We start from the raw sequence: 13504 nt of genomic DNA, 5'->3' as shown, positions 1-13504 counted from the left end.
AAGAAATGCTTATAAAAAAAAAATATTAGAACTATCATGAAAGATGGTAGATATAAAGTTCAGTGAAACAAGAAAAACTGGAAATAATATTTTTAACTACCAAAGCAATGAGGCTTTGGGATAACCTTTCAATAAAAGCAGAAGAGAAAAGAAAGTAGACTGAGATGGATTGAGAACTACCTGACCAGCGGAGCTCAGAGGTATGTGATCAGCAATGCAGAGTTCAATTGGATGCCTATAACCAGCACAGTTCCCCAGGGGATGGTACTTGGTCTGGTCTTGTTCAAAATTTTCAGGGACCTGAATGAAGGGATGGAGTGCACATTCAGCAACCAAACTGGGAGGAGTGGCTGACACACCAGAACGCTGTGCTGCCATTCAGTGAGATCTGGACAGACTGGAGAGCTGGGCAGAGAGGAACTTAATGAGGTTCAGCAAGGGCAGGTATAGGGTTTTGTACCTGGGGAGGAATAACCACATGCATTATACATGGCACTGACCTGCTGGAAGGGGACTCTGGAGAGAAGGATATGGGGGTTCTGGTGGACCACAGGTTGGCCATGAACCAGAAGTGTGACCCTGTGGCCAAGGAGGCCAATGGTATCCAGGAATGCATGGAAAGAGCTTGGCCAGCAGGTTGAGGGAGGTGGTCCTCTCCCTCTGCTCTTCCCTAATGAGGCCACAACTTGAACGCTGCGTCCAGATCTTGGATCCCCAGTTCAAGACAGAGAACTTCTAGGTACAGTCCAATGGAGGTCCACAAAAATGATTAGGGGCCTGAAGCATATGAGGAAAAACATCTGATGAGTCTTGAAAATTTTATAAAATTAAGTACAGGATGATGTTTTCTGCTACAGACTGTGTATTCTATACATATATTTCTTTTTCTCTTTCATTATCTTCATGCACTAAATTTGAAGATGCTTTATTCAAAAGGAAATGAACGGTATTTTGTGGATACAGAAGCCTTTTAGAAGATAATATTCAAATATGCTTAGCTTCAATTGGATCCTATATAGAATTAATTAATTAACATGGACATGATTGAAAATATACATGAAAACTGACTTGGGTTAAAACAGACCTGCATTACTTATAGCTCAGTACTAGGTAACATCTTCAGAAGGGAAAGATAGGAAAGAGCAGAGAAAGAGATTCTGGGCATACCAATACTGAAAAAAGAAGAGAAAATGAGTTGAATTTTTAAGAATGGCAATAATAGAGTTAAACAAAGTAGTTGAAATCATGTATGCCAATTTCTTTTTCTCATTGAACAATTTGACTGTATGTGTCATAAAAATTAAGAAAGCTAGCACATCTCATTCTCTTGAGATGTGAGATGATGTAACCTTTATGTCTCTGTTTCCCAATCCTCAAGAAAAATGAAGAATAGCTGAGTAGAAAGCCATTAGAAATTGCTTCCTCTATGGTCTGTCATAATCCACTATACCTGATTTTGGTTTACTGAAAGGATTCTGGAGGTTGAGTCAATGCAACATATTGATTAAATTAAATATTATCTTTATCATCTGATGCATAAGTCTAAAAATTTTACAACAAAGTCTAAAAATTTTACAATTTTACATTTTACAACAACAAAAAACTAAGCAAGAAAACTGCAAAAAATAAGGTACTATCTAAGATATTTTTTAGCACACTATGGAAATAATGTTTAATGAATGCTTCAAGATTAGGACTAACATGATATCTTTCAGCTAAAAATAATATAAAAAATCGATAAGCTGCTAAACTACATCTATAAAATTTTCAACAAAAGCAAAAGATTACATCTAGTAGTAATCTTCTAATTTCTAATGGGTTAATGAAGGCAAAAATACTGCAGCTGATTAATCTTCTTGAGGTCAGTTTCCATTTCAGATTTTCATTCACTTAAAAAAATATTTTCTTATTGTTGATGGGGGCAGAGGTGGAGATGGTAGAGTGGCTATTATAGGATTCAAAACAGTAAGTTTCAAGACATCTGTTCTCTGTTTAATGTAGTAGAGTTATGCTTTTCAAAGTTATTGGAATTTGCTCCATGAGGCATTAGTAACCTGTAAGTGCATACTAATATCTCCTTCTGGATGGAAGATAACTACACTTAAAATTTATCTGAAAACACAGACTAAGAATAGATAATTATAATACTTGTCTTTATATTACATGTGTGTCTAGCATTATAAACACATTTATCATGTTATATAAATTTATGTTTGTAGAAATACTTAAAAACAATCATTATTACTTACAAGCAATTAGCTTAGTCATTAGGGAACATAAAAGCTATTCTGCTCTTTGTAAAATTAATATAGTATCAATTTTAGGAAGAACGATAAAATCAGTGAATGAAGTATGAATAATATACAGTGTTTATTTATTTGTGTTACATATCTCAAAGATATATGCATATCTAAGCAGATAGGTAGAAATATTCCTCCTCTAACATTCGTTGTTTTTCAGCTAAAAATAAAAACAAAACAGGCCTCCATCTGTTTAAATGGAAGTCTGTTATATCACAGCTCCATGTGAGACTTTCTGTTTGGAACAGGAGAAAGATATGAACCATAGCTATCAAATTAATGTACATTTGGTATTGGGAAAATATGCTTCAGATGTCAGCAGCTTATCTCCTAATTAAGAGCAATGACATATCTTCCCCATTGGCTTAACTTTATTAATGAAATAAACCATTCCTTATTCACAAAGCTAAATCCAATGACAGTCTTCAGCATATGTGACTATTTTCTGCACATCTGAGATCCTTTGCAGCCCAATATGTATTTTATATTTATTATGTAAGGCAATTTTTTATAATTTAGTATGTCTTGATATAGCTTACAGATTACATTCCATAGTAGAAAAATCAGACAAAGATCTTATCAGAAGCAAGACTAGTAGTCTTAGACTTACTATTCACAACAAATTTTAAAGCAAATCAAAGTAAAAAAGCTAAGATAGGCTTATTACTCCTAGTTCCATAATGTTGAGATAACATCAAAATGACTGTGAAAGGCAGAAGACTCAGAAGATGGTGCCAAGGAGACCTGAACATGAAGTTGTTGCTGTATGTCATCATTCATATCCATAACACCGAGAGAACTGAAACTGCAGCAATGATGAAATATCATAGAGTTTGTACTGATTGAACACTCATGAAACAGAATATAATGATTAAAATTAATTTTATTTTATATGCATTATCTGGTCAGCAGCTTTTTCTGGTAATTTTCCCCTGCTCTAAATTGTGCAAAGTCAATGGAGCTTACTAAATTGATTTGTCTTCAATTTTGTAGGCCAAGATTGATACAAAGAATATAGTATGATGTAATTTAGCTAACATTATTTTGTGTAGTTTCCCATGGACATTTACTTAAGCACACAGGGATATTGAAGGGAAACTAAATATCTGTACACAATACTAATAGGAATTTCCAGTTCATGTTGAAAATACGGATTTGGTTACATATAAGGTCAATCAAGCACATTTGTTAACACAATTAATTCTTAGCTACTCTTAACTTTTTAAAAGTAGCAATTTAAATTAAAATACAACTCTATCATCTGAAGTTCAAAAAGGCATGTGTTATGCATTAAGCTTAGTAGACAGACTCTCAGGTCAAAGAAAAGGGATGCAAAGCGAATATGTGCCTAATGCACACTACTGTCTCCATAGCTCTCCCTTCTTCCCTGTGAGTTACACCCAAAGAGAGAAAAGTATATGGAAACATATTTCAAACTCTCTGGAGCCAACTTTACAAATACACTCGGCATTATAATTTCTAAATGGACACTGAATATCTAGTATATATTGCAGGTTATTCTCTACATTTTGTAATATATCTAAAAAGTAATCTGTTTGATTATTTTAGTTCTGTACACAGAAGCTGGGCTTATTATTGTAAGAAACTGAAAATTTTTTCTGCAACCTACTTCAGCCATGCAGAAATGAAAGTGAAAAAGATGTTTACCTTTTATACAGATAACACAAATGGTCAGAAATACATGGAGGAATAAAAGCCTTATGAACTGAGCATTTTATTTATTAAAACAGGAAAAACACAATAAGGATTTCCACAGGATGGGAAAAGTGCAAACATTCTCATGATGTAAAATACAGCATCTAGACTTTTCAATGGCCAGTGCAAGAACTAGCTACTTAGATCACAGCAAAAGCCCACCTTTTGCTCTCCATATACTCCTAGTAACATTCTCAATGCAAGGTGTAATCCAGAAACTGCAGACCAGGCCAGGTATACATATAAGAAAACTGAATCCAGCACTCAGAGAGTGATTTGTTTCTGTAACCCATTACTGCATAGCAAAAACTTGTTTTCATAAAAATAACTTCCCTAGGAGTAAGTAAAATATTGAAAAATGAATTCTTGAGAAGACAGGATCCTGACCTTCTTTTTTGGCCAATACTTATAATCTTCCAGTTTCAAAGAAGTTTCTTTACCATCTTTCTCATGAATACATAAGATAATGAATAACCGTCACAGTACATTCATACTAAAAAAGAAAATTACTTCATTGCTTACTGTACTCCACTTGATAAGTATAGAATAAGCATCATTACCACTGAAGGTGATTAGGTAACAGTGACAGAGGAAAAACAGAGAACAAAAATAAGCTTTCTTTTCAAATGGTAATCTTTCTGTAGTACGATAAATAACTTATACCCTGTGGATAAGACAACATAGGCATAAAGGCTATACAAGATGCAAATGCAACAATTCAAAACATATACTGCAACAATTCAAAACATATACTTTGAATGCACACTCCAACAGAACTCTGTGTAGCAGAAAAAGTACTACAGTGGATTAACATTTTAAGGCGGGATATTTGTCCTATATCTTGCAGTGGACTTTTTTGGATAAATCTACAGTTTAGACTCTACTAAGAATATCTTGTTGCTTGCTTTCCCAAAAGTCTGCAACTAATCTGGTATGATCAAACCGACAAACATCTTGTTATAAGGCGTAATGGAGTACAGCCAACATATTTGGATATAGGCCTGCACTACTGATTTAAAAGCTACAAGTGGAGAAGAGAATTATGGAAGGCATGCAAGAATAAAACTGAAGCTGACTTGAATGTAATTTTCAAATAAGGATTTAATAAGACAGTTATGGAATGCTAATTAAAAATGCCAACATATTAAACACATTCATAGTAATTTAACAATTCCTTATGTGGCAACTGGTTATCAAAAGCACATTGTTCTCAATGACATTGAAACAGATGATGATTTATTCTGAGTTTGTGGTCATCCTCACAGCTTTTAAAGCAATTAACATTCAAAATGTAGGTATTAAGAACATAGTAAATATTTCAAATCTGTTCAAGCCATCACTTGATTCTGACAATGTATTGGTTTTAGTCTGGCTTACAAATCCTCTTTATGCTTTATCTCAAAACGGAATTACAAAAGTTTTGTTTAAAGGTATGCTTGGGCAAAGTAATTTCTAGAAGTTCATCCCTTTAAATAACACTATTGTAAACTTTATGGCAACCATGAGAGGATGATCACATTGCCTAAGCTATTAAATAAGCTACTTAAGGTAAGCTCATCTTGAGGATTTCTGAGGATAAAAAAAGATTTTTTTTTCCTCAGAAAAAAAAAGAGAGAGAGCAGGAATGAAAAGGAAGCAGACCTAGTGACCTAGGGAGAGGGAAACAAGCCTTCTGCTCGTCAGTACAAAATATATACTCACCCATCAATGGTTTTTGCTGACACTGAAATTGGCAGTGTCCTACTCATCACTGTTAAGGAACAAGAGTTTTCAAAGCCCTTTATCAGTGCTTTAGGCCAGGGGCAACTCAATAAGCCAGACCAGGATACACTCACATACATGACAAATAGGAAATATGTAAGCATACAGACTTACTTTTAAGACAGAAAACTAAATTTAAACTCTGAACCCTGCTAGTAATTTTACAGTAGTAAAAATTTCTAGGAAAAATGCCCTGGCATAACTTACAGTGACCCAAAAAGGAAAACGTTTAGGTATTTTTAACATTCAGTAATCCCTCTGATGTACCACCTCTCCCTTAGATAGTCAAAGCTCCCTGTGCTGGATTCTTCATCCCTCATTCTCAGGAGGCAGTCTGGGTCCATGTGAACAGGGAATGGAAATAAAAAATTCCCTTGCTGTTTGCAGTGATGCCAGGCGACATTGTCCAAGCCTGGAGGAACACAGGAGTAGTTTCTACTGACTGTAAGGGACTCAATTGAAACTCAAGTTCTCAGTGCAGCTTAGAAAGCCCTGTGCAGCTGGGAAGCAAGAGTACCATTCTTTAAAAGTCTTTATTCCTAGGGCAACACAGGCCATTTTTTGTGAGTCCAGATATAGCTATTGGAAAAACCGAGCTGAAACAATGAGCACTAACATGTCCATCCGGTCAATTTCAGAAATCTCACTTGTGAGCATTTGCTAAAATTACTTTAGAGTTCTGAGACTCAGTATAAAATTTGTCATCATGATAGTCGTATATATATATATAAAATGGTGTGTATGTGTGTCTACACCTATGTAAATAAAGAGCAACTGGCCATAAATGCCATATGTATATTATATAGATGTTGTATGACTGCATATGAAGAAAGCAAGCTATCAGAACTTGAAATATCTATATAAACATAACACAGAAATATGAAGGCATGAGAAGCAGTAAACTTGAAAGCAACTGAAGCCATTCAACTATATTCTCTCGCTACTGTTTATAATTTATAAAAGAGAAAATCAAGAAGTGTCTGCTGTAGAAGATTTTTTTGTCATCAAAGAGAAACTAAGTCTCAACAACAACAAAAAGATATTTTTCATCCAAAGTGTTTGAAAGAGCTACTTTGAGCTTCTTGAGTGTCATCATCACTGTCTGCTAAAAGATTATAGCTTCCTCAGCTAGTGAAAGAAACTTGGAACACCTCAGGAAAGTATTGTTATTGTGTAATTATTAAGTTCTATAAATAAATAAAATATGCTGATAAAATATAATAAAATTAAATAAAATATGCTAACTATATAAAAAACAAGGACTGTTCATTTTTATGTTGAATATCTAGTTTAAAAAATTACAACTACACACATTTTGGGTGTAATATCTATTATTAACTAATTTTCTTCATGAACTATCTAGGCTACAGTTACAATTTACCATTCCAAAAGATATGCATTAAAAAGTACATAAATAAGACATTTGGACATAAAGAGCCTCCTCTTGTTGTATGTGCAAAATACTCTACTATTTACTTGAATTCTTTAGAGTGGAAACAGTGTCATGAAAAAGCTATCAGTGTTTCAATGAAGCAGCCTTGAAAGCTTCTTGACTTGATGGAAGCTATGGAATTTTTCAGTTGTTGCAAATAGGCGCTGGGAACAATTATGAATAAATTTAAGGTCCCCTTAAGCAGTGTAGTAGTCCAAATAGTGTTCTATATCATTGCACAAACAATGGCTTCATTGTTTTTCAATTTTTCATTTTCCTAATGTGGACAAGACTAATAATTCAGACTTTCTAAAAACAGCTTTCTTTTATCCTGCATCAGCTCCAGCACTAGATGCAGTCACAGGACAGTTTTTGGCAGCTGTGGGATTCCAAGCTCTGGAATGCAATTTTTTTTTCTTTTCTGAGCAGTGGTGTCTTGATTGGCTTTGAAACAGAAAAGGAAAACAATATAGGAACAGCTAGAAGTCTAAAACATTTAATGATCATGCTTCTATTTTTAAAGCAATGTAAAAAAAGCATTAAGTGAAATAGATAAAGAAGCCTTAGTACACTTCACAGTCTAAATACCACGATTCAGAACTGTGGAATGTAAAAAATACCAATGGTTCATCCTATTTTTGTTTGTGATGATCCATAGACATCTAAACATATTTAAAACATTTATTTTTAAAGGAGATAATACTTTAAGATAAAATCCTTAATCAACTTAGAGCAATATAGTCTGGAAGAAAGAAGTAATATTTGTATAAAGTACAGACTGGAAATCATTTCGAAAACAGTTGCAGCAGGAAAAGATTTACACTGAAAACAGTCAGTGCTCAAAATGGCAAGATAGATAAGGAGTTGTCATGTGAACCATGAGATAGAATTTTAACAAAACATATTTTTAAGATTACTGAGACATGTGACAGAACTTGGCAATTAAAACATGATAAAAGTAATAAAAACTATCGCGTTTCTCAGTGAAATATGTACATAATTCATCAGCCAGTGGCCGAGTGATTTCCTGAAGTGCTGAATCAGATTAACAAGATTAGATGCAGAATTCAATTAACTGTAGTCATGTTCACATGTCACTGAAAAACCTGAAAATCTGCCCTAATATATGAGATTCTCCTCCAGCAGTAATGTTTGAACTGTGGCCTAGGAAATCTGCTTGCTCTCAGTGGGTTATGGTGTGAAAGCAAGCTTCACAAGACATGTTCTGTCACATCATGCAGTTGGTACAGGTGTCCTCTGAGAAGTCTGTGCCCTCACTATTTTCCACTGCTTTCCTTACAGCCCCTGTGAAAGTCTTGGCTTGATTAGGCATCTTTCTGAAGGTATTATTTTCCTGATCAGAAAACACTAAAAGAGCTGCTGATGTCTGACTGCTACTAGAAGTTCTGGCAGTTCTTTATTCTCCAAAATATTAAAGTCAACCTCATGGTCTTACCCAAACAGATGAAAGATTTTTGAATGTGTTGACAGCTGCAAACATAAGGCTGGCCTAACATCATTGAGGAGATTTGTCTTACACACAGAGCAGGCACTAAGATTTTCATTTATCAGTGACTTCCTTAAAAGAGTTTTGAATGTGTAATCACAGTTATTGGCTTTGCACAGGACAGAAAATGATAAAACATAAGTCTTTTCAGGCCTTTGGCAAATTTTTGTACCTAAAGTTAATGATAGAAATATAAGCAGAAAGGAAATTCTCTATTAACTATTTCAGTGACCAACATACAGCCCAGCAGGTTGAGTGAGGTGATCGTCCCCCTGTACTCTGCCCTTGTGAGCCCACGTGTAGTACTGTGTCCAGGCTCGGGGCCCTAGAAAGGCATGGATCTGTTGGAGTGTGTCTAGAGGAGGGCCATGAAGATTATCAGGGGACTGAAAAACCTCTATTACAAAGAAATGATGAAAGAGCTGAGCTTGGTTCGGCTTGAAGAAGAGCAGGTTCCCAGGAGACCTCATTGTAGTCTTCCAGTACTTGAAGAGAGCTTATAATCAGGATAGAGACTGACTTTTTATGCTGTCTAACAGTGATAGGACAAGGGAGAATGGATTTACACTAAAAGAAGAGATGTTTAGCTTAGAGGATAGGACATTCTTTACTCAGAGAGTGATGAGGCAGACCAGAAACACCATGGATGCCCCATCCTTGGGGGTGCTCAAGGCCAGGTTGGATGGGATCCTGGGCAGCCTGGTTTGGGCTTCGAACTTGATCTTTACTGTCCCTTCCCACATAAACCATTCCATGTTTCTATTATTCTATATTATTATCAGGGAAAAATGCAAAGGTTAAAGATTTCTGTAGTTGGTAGGATACTAAAAGGCTACACAGCTTTCATGTGGGATCCACATATCCACTGATTTTGAAAATTTGCAAACAGAGAAACCTAGCCTATGCTGCTCAAAGAACTCCCAAGAAGAACTGAAGTGGGATGTTTGTGGGGGAGTATGATGATAAAGACTGTTTTCTCTGTATCTCATCTGTTAGAAAAATATCTCTGTAGCAGATTTTCTTGTTGGATAATATCTGATCACAGCAGGAAATCACAGGAAAGAAAGAAAGAAAGAAAAGAAAAAAAAGGATTGATCCTCTGAATTAATGCTTGTACTTTCCATTCTGGAAAACTACATTCTATATTTCTGTCTCAGAAATTCAAAATCTGTGTTGCAGACCCTCATAACAGATTTTCTAACATGTTATAATCATGTAGCGTCATTCTTGTAGATACCTTATTTGTTAACTTTGCTTGAGAGACAGAGATGCTGAACGCTTGTAATTACATCTGAGGTGAAAATTTTGAATCTTGATGGCTATGTAGTGAGAAGTGAATTGAACAAAATAAAACTTTGTGTAACAGACAATGAACTTGAGGAAAGCAGTGGTTTTGGTTATAATGTCTGTTAGCCTTTGAATCCACAGCTGTAAAATGTCCTGCATAGATTATGAATTGATATGAAAATAATGATATGAAAAATTTATATGAAAATAAATTCACTAATACTTAAGAAATGGCTATATAAATTAAACAAAAATATTTTTCTTGAAATTAATACCTGTCTTTGAAACAAATCCATGTAGCATAGAGTGAACAAGTTATGTGTACTCTCAAAATATGTCAGGCAAAATACTAAAGAGATACTTCAGAACTTTTTATCAATTTCCGGCTGAATCAATCATGCAGAGAATACAATATATGCTTATATAGTGAAATAAAGTATCTCAGAGTAATTAAATTGGATTAAAATTTCTCCAAATTATACCTACATGAAGATAGTAATGTCACCTTTTCTTTGCAATACTCTTTTAACTTGATTGTGTTTTCATACATACCTATCTGCATGGAAAGATGGTCACAGGAATGACACAGCATCCTTGTGAAATTAAAAAGAACAATACCTTGAAATAAAATCTGAGAATAGTTTTCAGTTTACTTTCCACTTATGTGAACACAATCATGACACACTTATAAACAGGCAGGTGTCTAGCACCAAATAGGAAACAACACATCAGTTCACTGGTGCTGACACAACTGCAATAAAATACTGTTTACCACAGAGAATGAATGGTTTCAATGAACAACAACATCAGCTATACCCCCTTAATGTCCAGATAGAAGTAGTGGAAGACCAGCACCCTCTGTTCAGTAAATCTTTATTTCAGTCTTGGCAGTAAATCAGTAGCTTGATGCAATTCCAAAATGTCATATAATTATGCGCAGTAAAAGAAGAAAGTGTTGGTTTTGCCTGATGTGAAAACTCTTTGAAGAGTTTTTAAAGAACTAAGGACAGCCTGTCTTAGAGCAGATGAATTAGCACACACACAGTGGACTTTTTAATGGTTTCACCCTTTGTTAACTACATTCTTTGACCTGAGCAACAAGACTTATCAAAAGACATCTATCCCATCCTTCCAAAGACCTAGCTGTACTTGCTTCCAGTGATGATAACTGGCTAACGTTAAGTCATGCACTCAAAAAGGTAACTTTGGGCAGTGCCTTCTAGAGCTATGGAAAAATGTTGACTGAAAAGTCAGTAAGCAAGGCTGTATCAACATTAAATTATTCTATATATTAGAATGCTTTTCCCATTTCACAGTTTTTATTTTGAACTTTAATCCTTAAAATACATCAGCAGTTCACAGAATTATGAAACTAATCCACCACCATTTCTGTTAAACCACAGTGTGTTGAACACCATAAAAAAAACAAACCTTGAGTATATTAGACCTATACATTTACAGCAGTTTTAAGTCAGCTGGCTTGCTTTATTTCATACTAAAGCACCATTAAGTTTATGTTTCTCAACTTTGTCCACGTTCTTTTCTTCAACAATACCCAGGAAATTCTGAAATTCTTCAGACTTGAAAAACATATTTTTCCATAGATAGAAGAGAGTGAAAATATATTTTTCATGAAGCTGCTTTATCTTTTTGTTACCTTCCATGGTGCATTTTATAAAATAAATGATTTGAAAGGATAATTTATCTCTTAAATAACCTATGGATTTAACTTTACTCATTCAAAATTTAGTAACATATAAACTCACTCTGAATGAGCAAGTCAAATAACGGTAGAAAATTAGGTTGACAAAGTTCAGCCTAATTTGATACCTGTGCTATGAATGTGACATTTCCAATATTTTCAGTATTACATTTCTTCTTTACAAACCAAATCTGTAGTGGTGTTTTGTTTGTTTTGTTTTGTTTTTTAATAAGAGTATCCTTTGCAAAATCTATATTTTTGCAGATATTTCTGAACAATTTTTTAGAACAATAGTTAAATCCTACCGGATCTTCTGTTCTGTGGTTATTCAGCAAATCAGACAGGAAATCATCATGTAGACTTTCTCTCCGAATCAATGTAAATTCACGTAGGAAAACTGCTCCTTGGCTTTGGTCTCCACAAACCTAGCAGCAAAACATGATATTAGGAAAAGCAATGTTTCAATTATGCCATAGATGCTATCTCTAAATAAATGAGGATGTAATACTAAAATGTCCATTATTGATATTTTGCATTCTATTATTAAACTCGATCTAAGAAGTCAGCACTGATATTAATGAAAACAAAGATAGGCATTTAAAGAACTCCAAGAAAGAATGTAATAACTGTCATTTATAGGACATTCTTCTTGTTAAATATGTTGCTATTTGTTTCTTTTAGCAATAGCCTATAATGCAGTTAACTCTTAATTTCTCTTTCATGAAACAAATTTCCATGTTTTGGGAAATTCATGTTTAGAGTGTATTTATATTTTTCTGGAATAGACAATCTTTGTCCAGCAGATTGATCACATTATGTTAAAAAGTTAGAACTAATATTTCAGTGCTCCTGTCTCCTGTGTCCTGTTCCCCATTCCATAAATAAATCAAGAGTTGTCCTATTCCAGGTGCACAACCTTGCTCTTATTAAACATCAGGTGGTGATTCCTTACCCCTCCACTTTGTCAAGATCTCTCTGCAAGGTCTGTCTACCTTTGAAGTAGTCAACAGCTTCTTCCAATTTAGTGACATCTGCAAACTTAGTGTACCTTCAAATGCTGTACACAAATCCCCTCTAAAAACATTGACAAGAAACAGCCCTAAAATGGAGCCCTGAAGAACTCCACTAGTGACTGGCTGCTGGCCTGAGGTAACCTCATTTATCATAAAACTTTGAGCCCAAACCATCAGTCAATTGTTCACCCATGACATTGTATTTTTTGTCTAGCTGTATACTGGACATTTTGTCCTGAATTATGCTGTGAGAAACAGTATCAAAAGCTTTGCTGAAATTCGAAAAATATTCTATCTACTTGTTTCTCTTGATCAATTAAGTGTGTAATCTGGTTGCAAATAGAGATGAAATTTCTTAATCAGTTTCTCCTTGTGAACTTGTGTTTGCTGTGACCAATGACTACAGTGTCTTTAGGGTGTTCTTCAGTAACTCCCAGAATAGCTTCCATAATATTGCCAGGTGCTGAAGTGAGGCTGAAAGGCCTGTAATTACCAGAATCTCTTTTCTTACTCTTCCTGTGACAGTATTTGCCAGCTTCCAGTTGACTGGGACCTCTCCCAGGTCAAGTGGATTGACAAGATGTTTAAAAAATAATTGAGAGAGGTCTCACAGTGACATCAGCCATCTATTTGAGTATCCTTGGATTAATTCTAGAGGGTCCACAAACACATACAATCAGCTGGAGCAGCAAATCCTGCACAAGTTCAGGACTGGTTGGGAATTAATCATTACTGCAGTCCTAATCCTCCAATTCCAGGCTGTGGGAGTCCCAGACCCCATCATCA

The 13504-nt window shown here is 34.9% G+C and overlaps 1 protein-coding gene across 2 annotated transcripts in view; it reads right to left on the bottom strand.

Moving 5' to 3' along the window:
- ADAMTSL1 (ADAMTS like 1) overlaps positions 1-13504 on the bottom strand; it is a 396646-nt gene that overhangs the window by 288183 nt on the left and 94959 nt on the right. For both annotated transcript variants that reach the window (XM_085213494.1, XM_085213493.1), the window contains exon 2: positions 12011-12130. In XM_085213494.1, the coding sequence (XP_085069620.1) occupies positions 12011-12130 (120 nt within the window). The remainder of the gene's footprint in view (positions 1-12010; positions 12131-13504) is intronic.

This window comes from Meleagris gallopavo, chromosome Z (assembly GCF_905368555.1).
Source record: "Meleagris gallopavo chromosome Z, MGAL_WU_HG_1.1, whole genome shotgun sequence".
In the NCBI taxonomy this organism is placed as follows: domain Eukaryota; kingdom Metazoa; phylum Chordata; class Aves; order Galliformes; family Phasianidae; genus Meleagris; species Meleagris gallopavo.
The sequence above is the reverse complement of the archived record's forward strand: the minus strand, read 5'-3'. Positions and strand labels throughout refer to the sequence as shown.